Source organism: Marmota marmota, unplaced genomic scaffold (genome assembly GCF_001458135.2).
Source record: "Marmota marmota marmota unplaced genomic scaffold, marMar, whole genome shotgun sequence".
NCBI classification, from domain to species: Eukaryota; Metazoa; Chordata; class Mammalia; order Rodentia; family Sciuridae; genus Marmota; species Marmota marmota.
The window spans coordinates 12,405,038-12,431,156 of NW_025999880.1; the positions used below are offsets into that span (position 1 = coordinate 12,405,038).

A 26,119-nucleotide genomic window follows, 5' to 3' on the forward strand; every position below is an offset into this window, starting at 1 on the left:
TTTTTTTTTTTTTTTTGGTACCAGTGATTGAACCCAGGGGTGATTAACCACTGAGCCACATCCCCAGCCCTTTTTATTTTGAGACAGGGTCTTGTTGACTTGCTTAGGACCTCACTAAATTGCTGAAGCTGGCTGTGATCTTGTGATCCTCCTGCCTTCACCTCCCGAGTCACTGGGATGTGCCAATGTGCCTGGCTTCTACTGCCTTTTTAATTTTGAGAAAGGATCTCACTAAGTTGCCCAGGCTGGCCTTGAACCTTCTCAGACTCCCTGAGTCACTGGGATTACAGGTGCATACCACTGTAGCTGGTTTATGCTTATTTTCTTCTACTTTAATTTTTTTTTACTTTTTAAAAAATATATTCTGTCTTGCCTAATTGTATATTTTTCTTACTGTGTTTGCTACTTTTGCAGAAGACTTTTCACTTCATTCTCCATATTAGAAAAGTTTGTTAATGACACATTTGCCAAATAACTATTTTCAACATCTCTGGATGGTCAAATTATTTTTTAACATCTACCATATGCAAAACAAATGGCATAAAGCAATGTGAAAGTTTAGAAGAGAGAAATAACATGTATTGGGGGGCAATCTGGAAAAACTTTATGAAGAATAGTACATTTCAGAAACACTTTGAAGGGTAGGTATTAAAATTTTAGATGGGCAGAAATGAAAGCAAACAAGTTCATTTCTAGCAAGAAAAATCAGAATGACATAATGGTGCAGGACATTCCTGAACATGTGGCAGTTAGCAAAGAATACAGGGCTTGTAGAAAGAAGAGATGGCCAGTTATTGGGGATGAGGATGCAGCTAACTGGTAGAGCACTTGCCATAGTAAGAAGTCTTCTGCAAAAGTAGCAAACCTTTTGAATAAAGCTTCAGACCATTGGACTGGAGTTTTGGCTCAATGGTAGAGCGTTTGTATATCATGTGTGAGGCACTGGGTTTGATCCTCAGTACCACATAAAAATAAATAAATAAAATAAAGGTATTGTGTTCATCTACAATTAAAAAAGTATATGTATATGAAAATAAAGCATCAGATCATTCCTATCACAACAAATAAGTGTCACCCTGTCCTTCTTCCTAGTGGATCATTCTTTTTGGAAGAACTCTGCTGATATGCATTTATTTTCCCCTCCTTGTTCCTTTTAGTTTATTTATAGCTTTAGTTTTGGCTTGCTCCTCATGGATAGTTTTATGTTTTAGAAACTCATTCATCAGGACCAGGTTAGGGAAGGGCAGGGGTGGTTCAAGCTTTGAAAACAGATCAGTACAATTGGTTTGGAAGGAAATGGAATAAGCGGAGGTAGCAGATTAATATGACTTACCAGGTTGCCCTTCCAACTTAGAAACACTAATCCAAGTGGAATCTTTGTAAAGTAAAAGGAGGATGCTTAGGTATATATTTTAATAAGGAAAAAACAAAACTGTTGAATTTAGAAGAAAGTAATTATTAAAGCTTTCCAGGAAACAAAATTATTTCCCTTTAAATTTTTTTTAGTCAAACAATGATTTTATTGCTTGAATACATAAACAAACTTATCCTACCAGGGCAGAGGAAAACCTGCTTGATCTTGTGATATTGAGCCAATCAGTGAACACAGCTCTCTATCAGAATCAGATGAAATTTAGCATCCTTATCCTTTCTGTTCCTCTCAAGATGCCTTGGAACAACAATTGCTTTCTTAATTAAATGGTAGAGATTTTTAGGAAGATGAAGAGCAAGTCCTTTGGAGTTAAGGATTCTCAAGATTTTATTGCTGGTTGCAACATAATGTGAGCCCCTCAGGATCCCATTGACTTGTGAGTGAATCAGGCTCTTGGTCAGTTTGTAAATCAGCTCCTTCGAATCATCAAATGTCAATTTCAGCTTGGTGAGGACGCTGATAGGGCAGAGCCAACTGGGACAGGCCCTTCCCAGGAGCATGCATGTATAATGGTGGTGGTCTCAGATTCCCTTTTAAAACTAAATTTAAGTAAATTTTTTTTTTTTTTTTGTACTGGGGATTGAACCACTGAACCACATTCCCTGCCCCCCCCTTTTGTTAATTATTTTATTTAGTTATAGTTGGACACAATATCTTTATTGTATTTATTTACTTTTATGTGGTGCTGAGGATCAAATCCAGTGCCTCACACGTGCCAGGCAAGCACTCTACCACTAAGTCACAATCTCAGCCCACCACCAGCCTTTTAAAATTTTTTTTTTACTATTTATTTTTTTTTAAGCTTTTAGGTGGACACAATATCTTTATCTTATTTTATGTGGTGCTGAGGATCGAACCTAGTGCCTCATGCATGCCAGATGAGCGCGCTACTACTTGAGCCATATCCCCAGCCCTAAATTTTTTGTTTTGAGAGAGGGTCTCACTAAGTTGCTTAGAGCCTTGCTAAGTTGGTGAGGCTGGCCTTAAACTTGAGATGCCCTGCAGTAGCCTCCCAGGTTGCATGTGCCATTGTGCCTGGCTTCAAGTAAATATTCTTAAAGACAGTAAACTTGTTTTTTTTAGACTACTTAAAAAAATGGCATTGAAAAGAGCACATTCTGAGAAACTTTATTTTACTCTCTGCAATATACTATTGAATATTTTTCTTAAAATTGTATTTTTTGTAAGCTTTTAGAGTGCCAGAATTAGTTGCTTATCAATTTTTACACCTACATTTTACATACCACATTCTCCCACATCCCCACAAATTGTTTATGTTAATTATAGACACTAAGGCATGAACCACTTCATTTTGGAATTCATATTATGATACTGAAGATGATCTGTAAGAACAGGTGAACATGCTTTGTGTAATGCCACTATAGAGATTTCTCTAGTATCATGTCTTAGAGCTCAATGTATTACTTAAAGAGTCTTATAAGAAACTATATTAAGGTGATCTGTGGTAAGTGGGATTGAGGATACATTGAGAAAGTAGGATCTTGGAAAATGGAAGGTCCTAATTTCCCTAATGTGTTTTTGGTTTTGTAAACTCATTGTATTCTTAGGAAATATTTTAAGTTTTCTGGAAAGAGAATAAAGGAAGATTATCATAAAAGCTCAGATAAGGGAAAAATTAAATGAAGAAAGTAAAATGTGGGCAGAATGTCCATGTGTTTTGATGTGAACCCTTAGACTACATCTTGTATTGTGACTGTGTGATTTAGTCATGATTCTTTTGAGTTTTTCTGGTTTTAATAGTATTGAGATGTTACTTTCATGTTCATGTGGGAATGTATATGTGTGCTCATCCCTTAAAATGATGAATAAAGCACTTCAATTAGAATTTTTAGTAGAAACGAGTCTTATTATTTATTATCATCATCTCATTTATTTTGTTTTTTTGTTTGTTGGTGGCACTGGGGATTGAACCCAGCTCTACCACGAACTACATCCCCAGCCCTTTTTATTTTGAGACAGGGTCTCACTAAGTTGCTCAGGCTGCCCTCAATCTTGCCATCCTCCTGCCTCAGCTTTCTGAGTAACTGGGATTACAGTTGTATTGGGATTACAGTACCCATACCCAGCTATTATCATCTCACTCATTAAGAAAGGATTCCCTGGGGCTGGGGTTGTGACTCAGTGGTAGAGCACTTGCCTGGCATGTGTGAGGCCGTGGGGTTCGATCCTCAGCACCACATATAAATAAATAAATAAAATAAAAAATCCATTTAAAACTGAAAAATAGGGGCAGGGGTTGTGGCTCAGAGGTAGAGTGCTCGCCTAACATGCATGAGGCACTGGGTTTGATCCTCAGCACCACATAAAAATAAAATAAAGAGAAGTAAATGAAGGTAAAATAAGATGTTTAAAAAAAAACACTAAAAAATAGAGGAATCATTTCTTTCTTTTTTTTAAACTATGAGTTCAACCCTTTATATTTCTGATTTTTAACCTTGTACATATTAATTCCATTTTTTCTGCTAACTCAAGACTAAGACAATATGTTATTATGTATATATGTGCACAGAGTACTACATTAGCTAGGTCATACTGTGGTAACAAGCATGACCTAGTTAATGAGGTCCAATCTAAGAGCTTGAAACAATGAAGGATTTCTTTTCTCTCACAACATCAGCTGGGGAGCTCTGGCTTTTATCATTGGGCAGTGATGGAGGCTGATGGGAGGGTTGTAATCTTTTTTATATATTAGCAATTAAATACAGTAGCTCAGAAGTGACTAACATCAACAGTTCAAAAACCAATGTACACTACTAGTCATGTAGACCCATAACTTCAGGGAGGCTAGGAAGCATGGTACCTCTGTGCCAGGGAGACAGACAGCTGAAAGTACTTGCTGAATGACACATCTATCCCAGTCCATCTTTCTAGTTGTCAGATATTTGGTCTACTGACTCTTAAAGCAAAACTTACTTACTTCTTCCCCAGGGTAAGATACCTCAACTTCCTATAAAATCACGATATTAAGCTCAAAGTCCAGAATCTCAGAGTTATGCAAGAGTGTGATGTTTAGTGGTCTGTTAGTGAGGAGATGATATATAGTAGTCTTTTCATTGAGTCCAGATGTTGCTTTTTTGATCCAGGAACTTTGAAAAGAAATTGACAAATGATTTGCTGTTCTTAGTACATTAAACAATACGATAGCAAACAGCAACAAAATAATAAAAATAAACATTCTTGTTTGAAAGAGGTGGAAATAGGAAACATAGAAGTCTACAAAAAATTCTGAAACCCTTCTGAGCAAAGAGAGTTCACTTATATGTTTTTTGTTTGTTTGTTTGTTTGTTTGTTTGGTACTGGGAATTGAACTCAGGGGCACTCAACCACTGAGCCACATCCCCAGCCCCATTTTGTATTTTTATTTAGAGACAGGGTCTCCCTGAGTTGCTTAGTGACTCTCTAAGTTGCTGAGGCTGGCTTTGAATTTACAATCCTCCTGTCTCAGCCTCCTGAGCCACTGGGATTACAGGCATGCTCCACTGTGCCTGGTCACTTGCCTTTTTTTTTTTTTAATCCCTAACTTCATCCTTTGGACCTTCTATTTCTTCTTCCTTCTCCTTCTTTTTCTTTCTTCTTTCCCCTCCTCCTTTCTTTTTCTTCTCTGCCGCTCGCTGTCCTCCCTTCTATTCCCTTTTCCTTCCTTCTTTCCTGTGACCCTCCTAAACTGTATCTGAAATGGACAGTGGGTATTGTCTTTGGGAGGATCAACACTTAGCCCATTTCCTGCCACAGATGCTTGGAAACCCATCACTCATTTTGGTCTTGAGCAGTCACAGTCTTTTAGCTCCAGCTGGTGGGTTCTTATGGCAGTATCATCTTTGTAGGCTACTTCTTTTTTATCTATGTCCAGTCACCTCCATGTGCCTTAGCTATATCCATGACTCTTTTCTAGCCATACTTCTGATATTGGCTGCGTAGCTCTGCTTCAGTGGTTGCGTACTTCTTCCTTCTCTTAATTTTGAGTACAGGTGCTTTTGCTCCAATGCCATATATATGTCTTCCTCAAAATATGCACAATTGAGCCATAATTTCCTCATTTGAATAGAAAAAAAGTATCACTACATCTACTTAGATGTCAAGTAAAACCTGGTGGCATTTATCATCATTCTTTTCTGAAATTCCATTAAGTGAAAGTAAAATAATTTCTTTTAGGAAAAAAAATAAATCTCTGAGGTCAAAGAAATGGGAGAAAATTTGGAAGAGAAGACAATAACAAAGGCAACAAATAGTCACAAACTACACAGTCCCAAGCAGTATACTGATTTTAAAAGTTCTGATACTACTGTATTGTATGAGAGGAGAGTTGAGAACAAAAAAAAAAAAAATGAGAAAATTATAATGAGAGATGAGGTGTAGTGCCTGAAATTGGGGTGGGGGGGAGTCAAGAAATAGAAATATTCATATGTAAAAAGGTAAGAATTAAATATCAAGGAAGAAACAGCTAAAATGGCATTATTGTCTCTGAGGAATGGGACTCAAGGTAGCTAAAGTAGGGCCAATATATTTGATTTGTGAAACTATGGGTGCTTCTTTAAAATTACTTTGATTTAAAAAAATCCCAAAGTTCTGCAGTAAGTATAAAATAGAATCAGTAAATCTTTTGCTGTGCCCATGCGTATGGCAAACATTCTTCCCTTTTGTCAGCTCCACAGGGTCTGTGCTCACAGTAGTGTTCATATGACTCAGCGGTTAAGTGGTTGGCTAAACAGCAATGTGAGGCATGTCACAAAGCAAATAGTGTGCCCTTCTAGTCTTTTTTTTTTTTAATGGATGGTTTTATTTTTCTTGGAATCATATCAACCTGATGGTTACTATTTCTTAGAATTTAGACCTCTGTGCAACTGACACATGAAAAAAAAAATCACCTGGTTATTGAATAGATCTACTGAGTTTTCAGGCAACAAATTTTAAAATACTTAACAACTTTGAAGTCACTCTATTAAACCTGCAAACAATTACATCTATATCTAGTTATAAATTTTTTTAAAGCCAAGGGTATTTTCTTTCCCTTTTATAATTATATCAATTAGCTGCTTTATTTCCATGATTCCCAGGGCCTGTGCCACCACCACTTTTCTTGAAATCCCACTGTAGTCGATGTGGTGACTGATACTGAAAGAAAGCCAGCTTATTTGAAGCTCCCGAGTGTTTCATGATATTTTGTAACTGGGCTGTAGACTCTGTGCAGACACAGGCCTTGTATTCTGCCTTGTAAGTGTATCTGTAGCATCTGGGATAACAAATGCTATGCATTAGTAGATGTTTATTCATCAGATCCATACTGTGTGATAGGCACTGTGCTAAGCTCTGTAGATATCTCGGTGAACTGGACATCCTAACAGAAAATATTTGTGGACTCATGTAAGCCAGTGAACTAATGGCCCATGCTGAACCATCTAACCATATAAAGCATTGTATATGTAAGGAGCTTAATAATTTTAACTTATGTTTGTTATGTTTTTAATTTTAAGTTGTTGTTGTGATAAAAGCCATAAAAAGGAAATGGTGATATCTGATTTTTTTTTCCTCTTTGTTTCTCTTTGTAGATAAGATGCTCCAAGTTCCTTGCAGCTCTCTTCAGAAGAAAATCACCTGTGCTCTGCTCTTGCCATAATACCAAACCCTTTTTCTTATGTTTTGGTGCTGTGACACTGGAAGAATTGCACACAGGTTCCAGTAATATCTTTTTTTCATTTAAGTAATTCTCTCTGAATGGAAAAAGATTTGAGTCCTAATAATTTCTTTATTTTAAAATTAATTCTCTATACTCTGAACTGCTTAATAAATTGGGCCACTTACCCATGAGCCACACAGCCAGTTCTTGTCAGGAACTGGTTGAAAACTGTGCTGTGCATGTAGCAGGGATGGCACAAGAAGAGAGCCGCCGTGGTCAAGTGCCATCTACTTTTTATCGTGGTGCCAACCAAGAACTTGACCTGTCCACCAAAGTGTACAAAAGGGAATCAGGAAGTCCTTATTCTGTGTTAGTGGATACCAAGATGAGCAAACCACATCTCCATGAGACGGAGGAACAGCCATATTTCAGGGAGACAAGAGCAGTGTCTGACGTGCATGCTGTCAAAGAAGACCGGGAGAATTCTGATGACTCGGAAGAGGAGGAGGAGGAGGAGGAGGAAGTCTCTTACAAAAGGGAGCAGATCATAGTGGAGGTAAACCTTAATAATCAAACATTAAATGTATCTAAAGGGGAAAAGGGTGTCTCTTCTCAGTCCAAAGAGACTCCTGTTCTTAAGACGAGCAGTGAGGAGGAAGAGGAAGAGAGTGAGGAAGAAGCCACTGATGACAGCAATGACTACGGAGAGAATGAAAGGCAGAAGAAAAAGGAGAAGATAGTGGAGAAAGTCAATGTTACACAAAGGCGAACGCGGAGAGCTGCCTCTGTTGCCGCAGCTACCACTTCCCCTACTCCCAGAGCTACCAGAGGGCGTAGGAAGAGTGTAGAGCCACCTAAGCGTAAGAAGCGGGCCACAAAGGAGCCCAAAGCACCAGTCCAGAAAGCTAAGGGTGAAGAGAAAGAGACTCTGACCTGTGAGAAGTGCCCCAGGGTGTTTAATACTCGATGGTACCTGGAGAAGCACATGAACGTTACTCACAGGCGCATGCAGATCTGTGATAAATGTGGCAAGAAGTTTGTCCTGGAAAGTGAGCTGTCCCTTCACCAGCAAACAGACTGTGAAAAAAACATTCAGGTAGGTCTTATCACCGAGAGGGCAAACTTTCCAGGATAGAACCTGGCTATTCAGATTCATCTGGTGTCTGCCCAAGAGAATAAATACAATAGGAGGCTGAAGGGACAGATTTCACCAATTTATCATTTTAGAAGCTTCTGCTTGGGTCTTTTCAAAACCAAGGCTTAACATTGTATTTTAAAAGCATTACATTTAACTGATGCTGGACTAGTGGGAACCCAGGTACACTGGAAGGGGGATCTCTTAGAGATGATTGACGAGGACGTAAAGTCAGCATCGACTTTGCCCTGAGATTCACTGTTGTAGGACGTGTGATATAATTCATTCTGGCATCTTTTCTGTCAAGGTGGGAAACGTTGAGTAAAGGTCAGGAGTAGAGAAAGGTCCCTTTCTATTTAAAAGGATGCCAGAATCTAGTGCAGCTGATGGGGACAAAAACCATAATGACGCAGACCGGTGGAAATGGAAGACCTCCAGGAGTGAGTTTGCTTTTTACCAGTGGAGAAATGACAACACTAAATTTGTCAAGAGGCTGAGCCCAAGGGAATATGCAAACTTTAAACAGAGGCTGAGTTGGTTGAAAATGTTGCCCACCTGCAGTGGGATTTCGTAATGCTACTGTACAGTATTATTAAGGTAACAAAACATGGTATTCAAACCAGGCTGGAGTCTTGAAAGGACTGTTGTGGTAGGTTAAGAGGTGTGCTAATCATGTTAGGTTGTGTGGATTGCAGCTATATTGTTTGCATATTAGTGGATATTCATAAAAGGTAAGTCTTTGAAAGTCTAAGATGTGTACAGTAGAAATATTTTGTGCTGTATTTAAGCTAACCTTTTAAAAGATAAATTGTTTTACTTTGTTTTTTGGAGTGCTGCTCATGTTAGTGATCATTTTTAATTTTTACTTTTCTTTTATTGCTTTTAATCAACTGAAGTCATTGCCTTACTTTAAAGTGAATTTTTAAAAATATAAATTACATTTGCTAAAGATCCACTGTTTTTTTGGTCTATCAATTGTGACTTGATTTTGACACGTGGTAAATAAAAGAAGATTTGAGTCATGGCTCCTCTGTCTTTCAGCAACAGCCAGTGCCAGTGAGTGCCCTCTCTAGGGTGTGAATTGGTTACAGCGTTTAAAGCCAGCGGGAGGGTAATGCTGCACCCTAGGGGTCAGAATTGGATTCCTTAATGTTTCATGTCTAAAAAAGTGTTCCTGATCTTTAGTTATAGAATACTTTGCTTAACTTTGCTTTTAGTTACAGGATAAAAAATATTTTAAAGATTTTTTTTTTTGTATGTGACTTGCCTTGCTATTCCTCATCATGGTATGTTTAAACTTGTGTTTATAGAGTTTGCAGAGTCTGCTAATCGAACTTTCTTCCCATTCCTGAAGAACACTGCTTTGTTTGTATATATATGCTTTGTATAGATCCTGATAATCCCAATGACCTGGTAACAAGTGAAAAATCAAAACCCTGCCCTATAAGATGGCTTATGGAAGTGGTTTGTCCTTTTCTAGAGCATTTTCTAGCCAGGGACTTATCCTTCAACTCTGAATTCTCAAGAGTTCTTGTTTCCTGCAGTGACACTGATGTTCAGAGATCTTTATTTATAGAGAACACTAACTTGTTTTCTAAGTATTGCAAGGTCTATTGATTACCAAGAACTTTTGGATATTGTTTTTCTTTAACCAGAAATATTTTATTTTGTTGCTCTATTCTAAGCTCCATGACATAAGAGACTAGGCAGTGTGATGTCTTTCCTATAGATATATGTAAGACAGATCTGGAACAGGGCTGTAGGGGAAAAGGAGGAATGATGCTAACAGTTTAGAGGTTATACTAATTTCTACCAGAGGGAAATGTTTAATGGAGTAGATTAGATTTGGGAAAATACAACAAAATCTCACTTGTTAATGAGGGCTCCAAATGCATTGTCTAAGGTATAAAAATATTTTTGTACTTCTGCAGATCTATAACCATTGCTATATGTTGTTTTATTTTTATTTATTATAATTTAAAATTAGTTTGTGTTCTCTGGTCAACGCCTATTAATTGCATAGTGCCTCACGTGTGAGAGGCAGCCACCCTGGGTAATCCACGGACTAAATAAATCTGAAGGTTCTTTTTGTAGGTACAACATTAACTTGATAATAGCAGTCACATCTTTGATATTAGTGGAACTTCCACTTCTTGTTTTACTTTTTACAATTGTTATCACACTCCTAAAGGCTCTCTAAAAGATGCATCTTGTAAAATAGAGCGTACAGATGTTGGTGTTGGAATCTGGACTCCACGGTGGAATCGCATTTGTTTAGATTCCGGCCTTGTGCTGTGAATCTAAAGCACATCCATTTCATCTGCCAGGAGGCCAGTATGGCTTTCTGCCATAAATAAAGTAAATAAAGATTATTTCTATTTATCCTGCTCAGTGTGTTTCCTGTAACAAATCGTTCAAGAAACTCTGGTCCCTTCATGAACATATCAAGATTGTCCACGGATATGCAGAAAAGAAATTTTCCTGTGAAATTTGTGAGAAGAAATTTTATACCATGGCTCACGTGCGGAAACACATGGTTGGTAAGTTTTTTCTGCTTCTTTCTCTCACACCTATAATTTCCTCTTGTTCCTTGGTGTGCTTTATGCTCTGGATTGGGCAAGATATGTGGAACTGCTGTACTTTAATCAGTTTTGACATGTTGAGACTAAATACAGCATGTTTTCAGTAAGCATCACCAAATTGGATGGTGTAGTTTTCCACACCCAGATTTCTTTTTAACTTCGTTATTTTTCTCTTCAGAGTATACTATTAAAGTGTCACCAAAAAAAAGTGTAAAAAGTTAAGATGGCATAGTTACCTTACAGTACATCTGGCTTTCAACTTTGAGCTTTTTTGGTGGAATTATTTTGAGTGTAAGTGTGTTCTATGTTGCAGCACACACAAAAGACATGCCATTTACATGTGAAACCTGTGGAAAATCCTTTAAACGCAGTATGTCACTCAAGGTGCATTCCTTGCAGCATTCTGGAGAGAAGCCCTTCAGATGTGAGGTAAGGACTATGTCACCCCATAGGCCAAGCCCAGAGCTAACGTTGTATAGATGGTGCAGCAATGAGAGTGAGATGCTGAGGTACAAGGTGCATGGCCACATGCCACAGAAGCTTCAGAGGCACACTGAGCTTTGTGTGCACTCTCACTTCTAGGAAGAGAAATGTCCTATTTAACACATGGTTAACTCTCTTAGGTTAACTTGGGAATAGCATGTAATGACTTATTTTTTCTTTCTCAGTGATTCACAGAAGTTGAGTATGCTCCAGTAATAATTATATGGAAAAAATCCCTTTTATTCATAACTCAGCTGCAGAAACATAGCAAAGCCAAGTAGCTGACACGAGCAGGTTCTATTTTGAGTATGAGAAATAGACCTAATGTCAGAGAGTGTGTTAGGGTGGTCTCAGGTAAAGCTTCTGTGATTGGCATTAAAAAATCTTCACTATGTCCAATGCAGAACTGTGACGAAAGGTTTCAGTACAAGTACCAGCTACGCTCCCACATGAGCATCCACATTGGGCACAAACAGTTCATGTGCCAGTGGTGTGGCAAGGATTTCAACATGAAGCAGTACTTCGACGAACACATGAAAACACACACTGGTAAGGATTTCTCAAGTACTTGTTGATAATCACCCGTGGGTCTACTTTGTTTTAAATCTGGATCCACAAATTTTCATCCTAAGTGAAAAAAATTCAATTTTAAATAAACCAAATATGTAAAAATACAGATTCATAATAATTAAAAATTTAGCTTTCATAACTTTCAAAAAGGTTTATTTGTGACTGCCTTTTAACTGTGGGTTTATTTAAGGAAGTGGGTTCTTGTGGTTCAGGAACTTCTGAAATCTTGCTTTGTATATACATATGTTATTTTTCTTAGGAAAATATTCTGGGTCTTAAAAATTGAAGGACCCTTACTACTTCAAATAGAAGACCCTCTGATATTCCCAAAGTTTAATTGGATTTTTTAAAATTTCTTTTATTATTATTATTTTTTAATTGTAGTTGGACACAATATTTCACTTATTTATTTTTATGTGGTGCTGAGGTTCAAACCCAGGGTCCTGCACTTGCAAGGCCAGAGCTCTACCACTGAGCCACAACCCCAGCTCGTGATTGGATTTTATTCATTAAAATTTTGCTACCTTTCAGGAACACATTCATTAAATGAAGCTAAATAGATTTTAATCACTTTGTAGTTTTAGGGACATGGCTTCATAGCATGCCTTTGAACCCTGTCACCACTTGATTATTCAGATTGTAGGGAACTGGATAAATTAATAGCTCTCCACATAAATACTATCATTATTTTACAGTGTGAACTTGATGTTCTGGGGTTACCCATCTCTGCACAAATTGAAGAGCAGATTGAAGAGCATGAAACAATTTTAGATTTCTAAGTAAAATCTAATCAGTAGAGTAGCAGAACTAGAAAGAACCATAGGAGATTATCTTGCTTAGCCTGCTGTTCTTTTTGCTTAACTAGTGGTGAGGAAATTCTGCCCATGGCTGGATCTCTTTAGTTCCCATTTCTCTGTTGAAGTCCAAAGAAAAATGCCTGCTTGGTAGCTTTCTTTCTTATTCAGAACAGAGCACCCTCAGATTGTAAGCATTGGGCAAGGTGAAGTCATGAAGTGACTTTATTTAGTTACATTAGACCCCCAAAATGATAATAACTGAAGATATAGCTCAAGTAAATAGCAAGATCTATCAAAGTATTTAACAGTCTCATCTTCACTGGCTCTTAGACTCTTAGTTCTAATTGAATCTCTTTAGGATTCAATTTTTCAGTTACTTGGCAGAAAACAATGGAACTAAACAGAACTTTTTTTATATATATTTTTAGTTGTAGATGGATACTTTTATTTATTTTTTATCCATCTGTTTATTTATTTATTTTTGTGTGGTGCTGAGGATTGAAACCAGGACCTCATATGTGCTAAGCACAAGTGCTCTACCATTGAACTACAATCCCAGTCCAGAACAGAAGTTTTTTGACGGCAGAGGTTGTGTTGCATTCACAAAGAGTGCTCATCCCATAGGTTCTTGGTAAATGTTGCACTGTTGAAAATGGCCCCCAACACTTAAGTTTGCCTCTGCATTCACCTCTTCTCTGCATGTTTCCCTGTGTGTCTTTCTCCTTGCTCCTTCTTCCCTCCTTTTCCCATTTTCTTTCTTTCCTCCCCTTTACCTTTCTATTTATTCTTCAGACCTTTAAATGTCTACAATATGAAATCAAAATGTATATTTTATAATTATTTTAGTTATAAATACAATTTTATGCTAAATATTTTTCTTTGACCAAATAGGCTAGCTGGGGCTGGGGATGTGGCTCAAGCGGTAGCGCGCTTGCCTGGCATGCGTGCGGCCCGGGTTTGATCCTCAGCACCACATACAAACAAAGATGTTGTGTCTGCCAAAAACTAAAAAATAAATATTAAAAAAAAAAAATTCTCTCTCTCTCTGTCTGTCTCTGTCTCTGTCTCTCTTATCTTGAAAAAAAATAGACTAGCTGAACATTTCCTATTTTTTTCTAAAGGAATACAATTCACTTAAATTTTTATCTTTCTCCTTAAAAGGGTGATACATACTGGGCACAGTGGTGTTTGCCTATAATCCCAGCAACTCGGGACTGAGACAGGAGGATCACAAATTATTGCCAGCCTTAGCAATTTAATGAGACATTCAGCAATTTAACAAGACCCTTCTCAAAATAAGAAAGTAAAAAGGACAATTTAGGGAGGCCCTAAGCAACTTAGCGAGACCCTGTCTCAAAAATAAAACCTTAAAAATAGGCCTGGGTTGTGGTTCAATGGTAAAGTGCCCCTGGGTTCAATCCCTTGTACCCCTCCCTAAAAAAAACAAGTAATATACATTTATTAAATTATCAGAAACTATGAAAATCATAAAATAAAAATAAAATCTTTGTTGGGTAGGGTATTGCACACCTGTAATCCCAGTGATTCAGGAGGCTGAGGTAGGGAATTCACAAGTTTGAGACCAGCTTGGGCAATTTAATGAGATCCTGTCTCAAAATAAAAAAAATGAGATCTTATCTCAAAATATAAAAGGGCTGGAGATATAGCTCAGTGGTAAAGCTCCTCTGGGTTTAATCTCCAGTACCAAAAAAATAAATAAAATCTTACCAACAAGACCACTGTTAATGTTATAGCATGCATCCATTTTTTAAAAATGTTCTAATTTTTAATACATATAGACATACATACTATGCATATGTGTTTCTGTGTTGATATGAAAAGTAATGAAACAAGGGACTGGGTGTGGTTCAGTGGTTGAACATGTGCTCAGCATGCATGAGGCCCTGGGTTCAATCCCTAGCAGTAAAATAAAATAAAATAATATAGTCTTTATACACTAGTGTAACCTGTTCTTTATCTTATACGTCATGTCATTATCAGCAATGGAATTTAAATCTCTAAATAATATTTCTTCTTATAAATTTGCTATAAGAGCAACTATTATTTATTATTACACAAAATGCCAGGCATTACATACATGACCTCATTTAGTCAATAAAATCTTTACAACAGTCCTATAAAATAAAAGATGTTTCCTCCATTTGGTTAGCCAGTTCCTGTTGGACATTGTTTTTTCTGTCTCCAGTTTTTCTGCTGTTATAAACAATAGGGTGATAAACAACCTTGTAGCTTACACATCCAAAATTATTTCCCTAGATCAAATTCTGGAAGTAGGATTATTAGGGCAGAGAGTGTACACGTTTTTGACTTAGCAGCATGTATTGCAAAATAGCCCTTCACATAGACTCCTACTAGCGGTGCATGAAAATCCCCATTTCCCTCACCTTTTTTTTTTTTTTTTTTTTTTTTTCTGGTTTGGTATCAGCAGTACCTAACCACTGAACAACATCCCCAGCCTTTTAAATTTTTTATTTTGAGACAGGGCCTTGCTCATTTGCTGAGGTTAGCTTTAAAGATGTGATCTTCCTGCCTCAGCCTCCAGAGCCGCTGGGATTATAGGCGTGTGCCACAGTGCCTGGCTTCTCTCACCCTTCTAACTGTAATGTTTCTCACTTGATAGGTGAGAAGTGGTTTCTTCTTGTATTAATTTACATTTAATTAATATTGTATAATTGAATATTAAGTAACTAATATTAACTAAGATTGAACATTTTTCACATGTATATTATCAGTGCATTTTCTTTTCTGATTTGCTTTGTACCTTTTCTGTGTTCATCTTTCTGTTGCAGTGTTTGATTTTTCTTATTGTTTATAATAACTCTTTCTATATTAAATGTGCTAGACCTTGTTTAACATCCATATTGAAATACTTCTGCTGTCCTGTCATCTGCCTTGTAGTATTATTTGTAATACTTAAGTTGTGAAAAGCAGCTGGATGGTAGAGTTGGACAAGCCTGGACCCTGCCACTCACGAGCAGAATTACATAATAGCTATAAGCCTCTAGTTTCTTGGCATCAATAAGAATGATGGAAAGCAGACTAGGGGAGAAGGGTTAGCTTTGGAGAAGGAAAAGGGAGCCAGGCACAGTAACACACACCTGTAATCCCAGTGACTCAGAGGAGGCTGAGGTAGGAAGATCACAGGTTCAAGGATAACCTCAGCAGTTTAGTGAGACCCTCAGTAACTTAGCAAGACCCTTTCTTAAAATAAAAAATAAAAAGTGCTGGTAAAGGGCTGGGGATGTGGCTCAAGCGGTAGTGCGCTCGCCTGGCATGCGTGCCGCCCGGGTTCGATCCTCAGCACCACATACAAACAAAGATGTTGTGTCTGCCGAGAACTAATAAATAAATATTAAAATTCTCTCTCTCTCTCTGTCTCTCTCTCTCTCTTTAAAAAAAAAAAAAAGTGCTGGTAAAGCATTCAGTGGTAAAGTGTACCTGGGGTTCAATCCCCAGTTCCAAAGGAAGAAATTATTTAAGTCTGGATGAAACTATATTTAGAGACAACAGCATATTTTGATGGGCATTAAGGCAGTTGTGAAAACTGACATTCAGTGGGCTATTTCTTTGTAGATAAAGAGAAGTGAGGCACAACTAATCTAGGGAAGCTAATCAGCCACAAGGCAGGGCTTCCTGGTATGGTATGGACATGGGGTGAATTCAGAGTAAAACACTTGCGATTCTCCTTGTACTGGGCTGAGTGTCTTGTGCTTAGGGACATAAGGATGAAGACCTGGTTTCTGCCCTCAAGGAGCCTACAGTCTGATGAATGATGATGGTGATAATAATAAAAGTATCTAAAATGCATTGAGTGTCTGCTATTACCACATCCTGCTCTAAGCATTTCCACTTGTGTATTCTATTACAATAACCTATTAGTTAGGTTATTATCTTTATTTTTCAGATCAGGAAGCTTAGGCTCAGGGATTAGAAAACTTGTCCAAGGCAATATGACTCCAAATCATCCATTTAATGATTGTGATATAAATTTAATGAAGCAAGATAACAGGACATCAGCTTCCAGGATTTGTCGGAGTGCCCAAGCAGCTCAGTATCAGAGGAAATGATATGTGCTAAAGAGTCCTAATAACATGCAAATAAAATTGCCAGTCTATTAAATTATGAATGGCAGATAGTTTTCCCCAGTACTAGTGATTGAATCCAGTGGCTCTCTACCACTGACCTACACCCCAGTCCTTTTTATTTTTTTAATTTTAAGAGAGGGTGAGAGGGTCTTACTCAGTTGCTGAGGCTGGCCAAGAACTTAGAATCCTTCTGCCTCGGTCTCCTGAGTCACTGGGATGATAGGTGTGCACCACCACAACCAGCTAGTTCAGAATTCTTAATGCTCTTTAGTCAGAATATTCTTTGCCTAAGGAAAAATCTATATTAGAAGATAAGTTATAATCAGAAGATTGTCAGGAACAGAGAAGTAGAACAGAGGAAGGCAACTGAATGATCTTAATAGTGAGTGCTATACATCATTGAATCCAAGAAGCCATCAGTTGAAAGACAAAATTTATATACTGCTGAGGAAATGCTATAAATTAAACATGATGTGTCATTGATTATAAAGTATATGCCAGTTTCAGAGATCTTAAAACATAGGGGAAGAGATATATCTTAATTAACAAATATTTATTAAGAGTTTGCTAAATGGCACTACTAAGGTAAGCAAGACTGAGATAGTTCCTGGGTCCACAGAGCTGTTGGTCAGGCTTGGGGGCAGGTGAGCAAGCATGACAGTGATTTGGCCGTAAAAGCACAGGGAGGAGTGTGAGGGGCAGGGAGACTGATCACTGTAATACTGGAGAGCATTACACAGGGATCAGATCACAAAGAACCCCTTATGCCCTGTAAAATATTTTGAACTTTATTTTAAGGACAGTGAAAAGAGAATGATTTTAAGTAATATGTGACACAACTCTCTGAGAGTTAAGTCTGGCAGTAGTGTGAAGAGAGGACTGGAGGGTGGGGAGCAGGAACAGAGATGGTAAAACTGGTCAAGTGGCTGTTGTGTAATCCAGGTAACAACTGTGATGATATGAACTGAAATGGCAGTGGATGAAATCTCAGCCACGGACAAGGTAGAGTCAAAGGAACAAGGTGATTGAATGGATATTGGTAATGTGGGAGCAAAGAATCAAGGGTTAGTCTTAGATTTGGGGCTTTGTACTATTTTCACAGTAGGGAATAGTGGAGGGAGGAGCAGATTCGTAGGTAGGCTAATTAATTTAATTTTGAGATATCTGTAAGACATTCAAGTGGAGATACCAGTAAGCAGTTTGAAAAGTAAGCTTAAAGCTCAAGAAAAAGATTCAGGTTAGGTATATAGATGCATATGTTTCTGATGTTCATTTGTTGACTAGATCATTTTTTCCTTGGAACAGTACAAAAGACAGCTAGCCAGACTCTTGCTCTTTGCAATCTTTCCTGTAGATTGTCTTCGTTTATAACATCCTTTCTCTGGGTTCCTCATAATAACTCTTTTCTTAATGTTAGGTCAGCTTTATTAGGTATGTCTTTGTGTATTGATATACATGCTGGTCTAGTTACTTTGATGAAGTTAGCTGTTCCTGTATCTTCTAGCAACTAAATATGGCCATGGAATGTTATACAAGTGGTTGATTTTCTTGGGTTTTTTTGTTTGTTTGTTTGTTTTGGTATGGAGATTGAGCCCAGGGGCACTTAACCACTGAGCCACATTCCCAGTCCTTTTTATATTTTATTTAGAGACAGGATCTCACTAAGTTGCTGAGACTGGCTTTGAACTTGCAATCTTCCTGCCTCAGCCTCCCAAGCCACTGGGATTACAAACTTGTGCTACCATGCTCAGCTAGGTGGTCGATTTTAAATGTTTAGCCAGTTATTACATTTTGTGCCCATGACTTGGGAGGCTGAGGCAGGAGGATTGCAGGTTGGTAAAAGGGATCGTGTCTGGTATACTAAGTAGTGATCAGCGAATCAGGTGGAAAGTATTTTCTCAGACCATGGTAATTCAAAAATTAGGTCCTTCAGCTCTATTTCTAGGTAGCTGTTGTGAGTGAAGAATACTAACTCTGGAGAGTCAAGGAGGAGGTGGTTCAGGGGGTTAATGAGTTATCAAACAACTGTGTTTTTAAAACATTCCATTATATAAGTAAATTGTGTTTATTTTAGAAAAACAGAAGATACAGATAAGTGTTTATAATAAAGTCAGTATATGCATAATCCCATTACCTAGAGATAATCATGGTAACATTTCTGTATAACACAGACTTTGAAGTTTTAAAGATGATTGGAGGAAATGGATTTTAAAAGAATGAAAACAAGATGAGCTAGAACTCATTCAGATGTGAGTATGAGTCACAGTGAGGAGCCTCAGTGCAGGGCTGGAATAATGGAAAGCGGAAAGATAAGAGCTACACAATAGCTTGGAAATAGCGCTGACAGATGGAGCAAACTGGCCCCTTCCAACTCTTTAAACTGATCCCTCAGGGAAGCAAGGGAAATTCTGTCTTCTGTGGTAAAGGCAATAGGAGACGTTAAGGTTTCTACTAGAATAAGAAAGTGGAGAGAAGAAATATGACTGTGACCATAGGACTTTGCTCCTAGTTATGGGGAGTCCCAAAGTGGAGGAAAAAGAGTAAGAAAACACATCCCTCTGTGTGTACAGAAATGCACCCGGAGTGTGAGTACTCTGGTCCACACACAGACACAGACTTTGGAGCAAGACTTTAGAGTTTTCAGTTTGGACCCTCCTCTAACAAACAGTCAGCAGCTTTCTTAACTTCCTCATATCACCTTGTAAGGTCACTGTGAGGATCACCAAGATTAGTAGATGTGAAGCGATTAGACTAGAACCTGGTATACTGTAAGTCTCAATACATGGAGAAGGAAAGGAGTGGCAACTGAAGTGACAGCAAGTGCTCCTAGCAGGAGTTAAAGGGACCCACTAGTGTGAAGAGAAGAAGCCATGCAGCTGCAGACCCCTGCGCCGCCACCACCTTCCCCCAGTCCCCTCTCCATTAACCAAACCAAGATGGTAGATTGCATGTGAGTGAGTCGTACTTGTGTCTGCTCTGATCTCTTAAGTTGCAATCTGGGTGACTCTTTTATGACTAGAATGTAAGATGCGTGCAGAAGAGAAGTGGTAATCTCCTTTGTAAATATGAGGAATAACATCAGCAGATAGTTATTGCCCAGTGGGTTAATCCATTTCCATGTTCATTTCAGGAGAGAAGCCCTTTATCTGTGAAATCTGTGGCAAAAGCTTCACCAGCCGCCCCAACATGAAGAGGCACCGCAGAACTCACACAGGCGAAAAGCCCTACCCCTGCGACGTGTGCGGGCAGCGGTTCCGTTTCTCCAACATGCTCAAGGCCCACAAGGAGAAGTGCTTTCGGGTGACCAGTCCCGTGAATGTGCCGCCTGCCGTCCAGATCCCACTCACAACTGCCCCAGCCACCCCAGTTCCTTCTGTGGTGAATACACCCACCACCCCGGCTCCTCCCGTCAGTATGAACCCCGTTAGCACTCTTCCCCCACGGCCCATCCCCCACCCCTTCTCTCACCTGCACATCCACCCGCACCCTCACCACCCGCACCACCTTCCTATCCCTCCAGTCCCTCACCTGCCCCCACCACCAGCTCTCTTCAAGAGTGAGCCTTTAAATCACAGAGGCCAGAGTGAGGACACCTTTCTGCGGCACCTGGCAGAGAAGAACAGTTCAGCACCGCATCATTAACATCCATCTCCTTAAGCACGTTCCCCAGTTGTGTTCCCACGGTGAGTTGGTGGAGCATTTCTGCACTTCTCAGGCTCTCCTCAGCTCCCTCAGGGGCTTTGCCATTGTTGGGGTGAATCAGCAGACCCAAGGGAGTGAACCAGAAGACGACCTTGAGCTCACAAGGAAACTCATCTAAACCAGGGAACCACTAAACTAAAGCCCAATTTGCTTGCATTTTCTGACGACTTTTATAAATTTCAAATACTCAGACTTGTGGGATTTTATAATTTCATATCAGCTGATGAGGTATGCTTGCTTTTATATCCTGGACTTCTCCTCAAAGAGGGGATAGGCCTGGTCTCCTTTGTACTAATCGGGAAGGCTGTGAGATTAATCCAGAGCATTAATTGTATCACTGTGTATTGTAATGAATTCTTTTCAGCTTTTGGTGCTGGCTACAGAGTTAAGCTGGCCATGTTTCACAGTATATCAAGCATTATAGAGAAAGATGGAAATTTTCTTCTTTGTGTAGCTCTCCTAACGCACTCTTTATTTTACTACAGAAATTATTTTAGAGGTTTTGTATAGACTTCTTTAGTAGTCTGTTTCTAAAATGAAATGTATTTCAATAAGCGGTGTAATTTTTTCTGTGTAGCTAAACCTATGTTGTAAAATAGAAAAAAAATTTTATAATCATCAAAATGTGATTCTTAAAGATGCATATAACTTCTATAATTCAAAGTTATTCTTACATCCGTACAACTCAAAGGTGCTTCAGAGACTAGATGTGTCTGCAAGGGTCGCCAGACCAGGTTCCTGCAAAAACCGAGGTTTTGCTTTCAGAGTGTGGTGTAAGTACTTGGTAGTTTAAAAATCTCTGCTTAGCTCTCAGATGTCCATCAGCCTCACTGACATGCTCCTCTCCTCCGTGTTGCTTTGGGCCCCACATGCATTGAATGGATGATTTACAGGGGGTCCTGCCTTGAAAAGTCTTGAATGAAGTTGTTCACTGTTAGAAGGAAGTAGAGATTATTTCATCTTAGTCACATCTGTTTCTTACTCTCCTTAGGAACTGTGTTTACATTTAACTCTTCTGGGAAGACAAATTAGAGTCTCTGTTTTTGAGGTTGCTTTATTTTTCTAGAATTGTTATGAAAAACTAAAATAGTAAACCAAAATCATAAACTTATTGCTGATAGTGGCTGAGAAATTTGAATGAGAAGACAAATTGGTTGAGTTTTATGTTATACATGAAATGTGGATATGCCTACAACTTTGAGGGGAAATTCCTAGGTTTTGCTGCCCTGTCCTCTGAAGATAGTTATGTAACACCAGCACCCTTAGGTGAGGAAGAGAGCAGCACCTCTCTCTCGTTTTTCTAGGTGGCTTCCTTTTTCAAGTTTGGGGGTCTTCCAATGGGCACCATCAACCAGGAGCTGATTACCTGGAAGGGAAGGTTGAACAGAAGGGCTAACACAATGATTGCATTTAACTGACCACATTTATCCAGACTCATTAGAAGCTATAAATTTTATATTTCTTCATCTCAAACAACTGAGTTCCCACACCCCCTCCTCCATTTTTTTAATCTTGAAATGTCTTCATTTCTCTTTCCTCGGGCTCTTAAATCATTGCCTGAATCAGAACTCTTTTATTTATTTTTTATTTTTATATGAAATGTGCAGATATGTGTCAAGCACTTTTCTGGATGATTAGCTCTGTAGCAGGGATAAATGGAACTTTCATTTGTGAAGTTAGGTCTCTATTTTTAAACAGACCACTCTCTACTAGCTTTTTGGTTTAATGTTTCCAATTTTTTTCCTTCCGATTTTGCCTTTGTCTTCTATAATGCATAGGAAAATTTTGCAGTGAGGCAGAAAAATATCTTAAGACATATTTTTCTTCCTGTTTTTGGATGTAAGTTTTAAAGAATGGTATTTTTAATATTTGTATACATTCTTTGAGCCCCCAGGTACCCAAGCTGGTAAGGGATTTTAGTTCCTTGATTTTGACTGTTATAACTTTAGTGACCTGACCTCCACAGTCTCTTTTGCATTCCATGACAAGTTTGTAAATCCACACTTTTATGTAGACTTTTATCATTATTTCATGGTCAGGCCTGTAATATTAAAATAGTTTTATAAAAAGATGTAAATTATACCTTAGTTAATTGGTTATACCTTATTTTGTTCTAAATAAATGTGTAGAATTGGGCGGCAATTCTGAACTCTAGACTTGAGACCACTGAATCAACTATTTCATGAGATGTTCTATAATTATATACTGGAAAATTCATGTAGTCATCTTTGGTTTTTCATTCAAGCAACTATAGCCATAAGAAAATATCTGTTACATAGACAAAAAATAGTAAGCAAATAGCCAACACTATTCTTACAGAAGGAAAAAAATGATTGGAAAAAAAAAGAATTAACATTGTCACACAGTATAATTTTTAGTGAAATGTATTGTGGAACAATCTAGAAACTTACAATTTTCTCCCCTGGATAGGTGTACCTTTCCTTATTTGAGATTTGTGGTCTTCAGGAAAACTTCTCAGAATATGATTCCTCATCAGTGTCATTTTATGTATGAATAATGAAATGCATTAAGAATAGTCATGACATTAATGCTTCTGAATACAAGAACTAAAGGATTAAGCCTTAAAACATGTATGTGCATCAGGTTTAACGTGCTGAAGACTCAAACTCAGGGTTGAAAATTTGGTTGGGGTCCTCTACCAAAATAAAGTTGCATATTCTATAGCACCCCATGAATTCTTCAAAGCCTATGACCTCCTCATTATCTGTTTTTGAAAAAAAAAAAAAAAAAAAAAACTCTGGAGGAGTTTGAGTCCTCAGCCCTTATCTGTACTTATATCTCAAAGACAATAAAGGCCACATTTCAGCATTATATAGATAATGAGGCTGTCTCTCATTACTATATCTTATACTGTCTTTAAAGGCTTGTATCATTGCAAGGGTTACTTATTTGAGGAAAATTTCCCAAGGACTTTCTTGAGTTGACATTGCATTTTTGGTAGTTAGTTGTTTTTTTTTTTTTTTTTTTTNAGGACCAATGCCTTTCTATCCTTATGTTGTTTTTTTTTTTTTTTTTTTGCATTTTCTATTCTTTTCTCATAGATTTATCATTCAAATGTAAACTCTTCTTTAGCCCTAATAAAAGGTTCCTGTTTTCTCAAATTGAGTCAGGTAGGCTTATACTGAGGTAGGTTTTTAAATCTGAATGAAGAAAAAAGGATGAATAGTTTAAAGGCACATGGCCTCCTTTCTACGTATCTTTACGATTTGATTCTTACTTTTAGCAAACATCTCTGAATAAAACTTTACCATAGTTCAAAGAAACCTGTGCAGATCACTCCCACATACTTTTATAGTCTACCTTTTACACCAATTATTCTAAATTAATGATTGAGCATAGAAGTTTCCATAATTTTATACCATCTTTTTTTAAAAAAAAAAAAAATGAAGAAGAAAAACTACGCTTTATTGGAAGTACCTTTTTATTGTGGTTAGAATGCTCCCTGTAATTTGATTGTTCCTAGCCCACTAACTGCAGGCAAAATGCTTTGAAGAGGAACTTGTAAACTTTGAATTTTTTACTTCTTAAATTTTTTTTCATGTTTTCATTTTTGTTGAATGGATGTGTGTGTTTAGTTTCATTTTTATTTCACTGGAAGTTTTAAATTTTGAGAATCTGGAACAAAGAAAGAAATTCTTTGCAGATGTATAGGTAAATTTAGCCCACCTTGCAAATTTTTATACAACATCCTGTGGTAGGTAGGTTTTTATTTTCACTTTTTTTTTTTTTTTAAGTGTTCATGTTAGATGAACACTTCTGTTTGAGCTACTCTATGGAAAAGATAACTCTTGTTGCATTGCTGGTCCACATGATGATGTTCCAGACTGGGGAGGATTTAATTAAAATGGGGATAAGTTACACTTAAGCATTTTATCGGTTAACTATAATTTTTTTTTTAAAAAATCAGCTCACTTGGAATTCTTTCAACTGTAAAACTAAACAAGTAAATATTGGGTCTTAATTTTCCTTTGCCTGAATCAAGGATAGGAATTTCCCAAAAGACCAATTTTTTTCAGGAATGGAAGTTATAAGCCATTAGAGATAGTGGCATCTCATGCAATAACAACGCCCTAGCTGACTTGCTTTTGTCATCTGTAGCATTCATAAGAGATAATGACAACCTTCTAACCCTGGACACTACCTCGATAATGCAAACCAGAGGTCCTCTCTACACTTTCTATGGAAGCCATAAAAATTGCCATCAGAATATTCACTTTCATAGTTCTATACTTTTATACTCTGTAGACATTTTTATAGACTTTATGACCAGATCTTTTTGTCTTAGAGGATAGGCTTTGCAAGACTTTAAGGAAAATCAAACTCCTAAGTTTTCCCAATGTTGAAGCTTCAGCCTCAGTAAATTTGTTTAAAGAACTAGATAACTTACCATTTATCAAATTTGTTACTTAATTCAAACTAATTTGCAGAATTGCATATCCAGAAAACAAACTTTTCTTTCTTGTTTCCTAAGTAGAAGCTATGTTGTTGTAAGAAATGACTCATGAAGTGGGTTTCTTTCTACCTTGTCAACTCTGTGGATCACTCCATGATACATGTCTTGTCCCTGTGTTCCTGGCATTGTTTTTGTTTGTTTATGACAGATAAAGTGAGAATATGCCTCTCTGTCTAGGGTTGTGATCTCACTGCAGCTTCAGTCTCTCTCACTCTGTTCTTGAGTGCCTTCAAAAAGCCAGCATCCTGGAGCATTATTTCCCTGGTCTAAATCCTACCTCTGATTATTTCCTTCTGCATGAGTATTGGGATCCACCCTTAATCCAAAGGGTTTAACTCTACAAACTGGCTAAAACCTTGGTCAAGAATTCTGAACATATTTTTTTGTTGTTCCTGCATGTGTTTTCTGTTTACCTTTTAAACTTTGATTTACATCTTATTCATATATTGTGTTGCTAGTGTTGAAAGATATTATCCTTATCTTGCTCTTCACCTTCTTTCATGAGAAGCTAGATGTTCCTTTAAAGGTCCTTGAGTCTCTTTTGTACATCGTTTTCTCATCTGAAGTCTTCCTGAATGCCTGCCCTTCCTGACAAAGGGATTCTGAATGCTGCTGTTGCTCTGCACCCTCTTCTCTTTTGCAAATATTTTGCAAGGTTGTACCCATAACTTTCTTTTAGTCAAAATGAATTTAAAATTGCTCTCTGGATTTAAAAGAAGACCTTCACTTATTTCTTTCTTTTTAATCTGCCTCTCTCATCTCTCAAAAACCTCTATTTACTTTCTTTTCTAGTTATTGTCATCTAATTCATTTTAAAAGTATGATTGATACATAACACCTGAAGGATGTAATAAACAGAGGGTCAAAGTGTGTTCTGTCTGTGATATGGGCATTTCATTGATAAAATTTATTTTAGCAATTGGCTAATCGTTCACAGCCAAAACTAGTCTGTGCTGTGTACAGGTTGATTGCTCCTAAGTTCTCCTCCAAAGGTAAAAACAAATGAACCCTTTAAAATGAGAAAAATGATCCCAGGGACTCTTGAGGTAAGGCAGGAGGATGGCAAGTTCAAGGCCAACCTCAGTAATTTAGTAGGACCCTGTCTCAAAATAAAATTTAAGAAAGGGGTTTAGGGATGTGGTGGTGGAGTGCTCCTGTGTTCAACCCATGGAGTCACAAAAAAAAAAAAAAAAAAAAAAAAAA

General features: G+C 37.7%; 1 protein-coding gene across 1 annotated transcript in view; it reads left to right on the forward strand.

Moving 5' to 3' along the window:
* Znf652 (zinc finger protein 652) overlaps window positions 1-23,274 on the forward strand; it is a 53,166-nt gene extending 29,892 nt beyond the window's left edge. The window contains exons 2-6 of the mRNA XM_015495509.2: window positions 7,000-8,163; window positions 10,595-10,742; window positions 11,098-11,213; window positions 11,672-11,816; window positions 19,871-23,274. Of these exons, the coding sequence (XP_015350995.1) occupies window positions 7,255-8,163; window positions 10,595-10,742; window positions 11,098-11,213; window positions 11,672-11,816; window positions 19,871-20,382 (1,830 nt within the window). The 5' untranslated portion in view covers window positions 7,000-7,254 and the 3' untranslated portion in view covers window positions 20,383-23,274. The remainder of the gene's footprint in view (window positions 1-6,999; window positions 8,164-10,594; window positions 10,743-11,097; window positions 11,214-11,671; window positions 11,817-19,870) is intronic.
* Window positions 23,275-26,119: the final 2,845 nt, after the last annotated feature.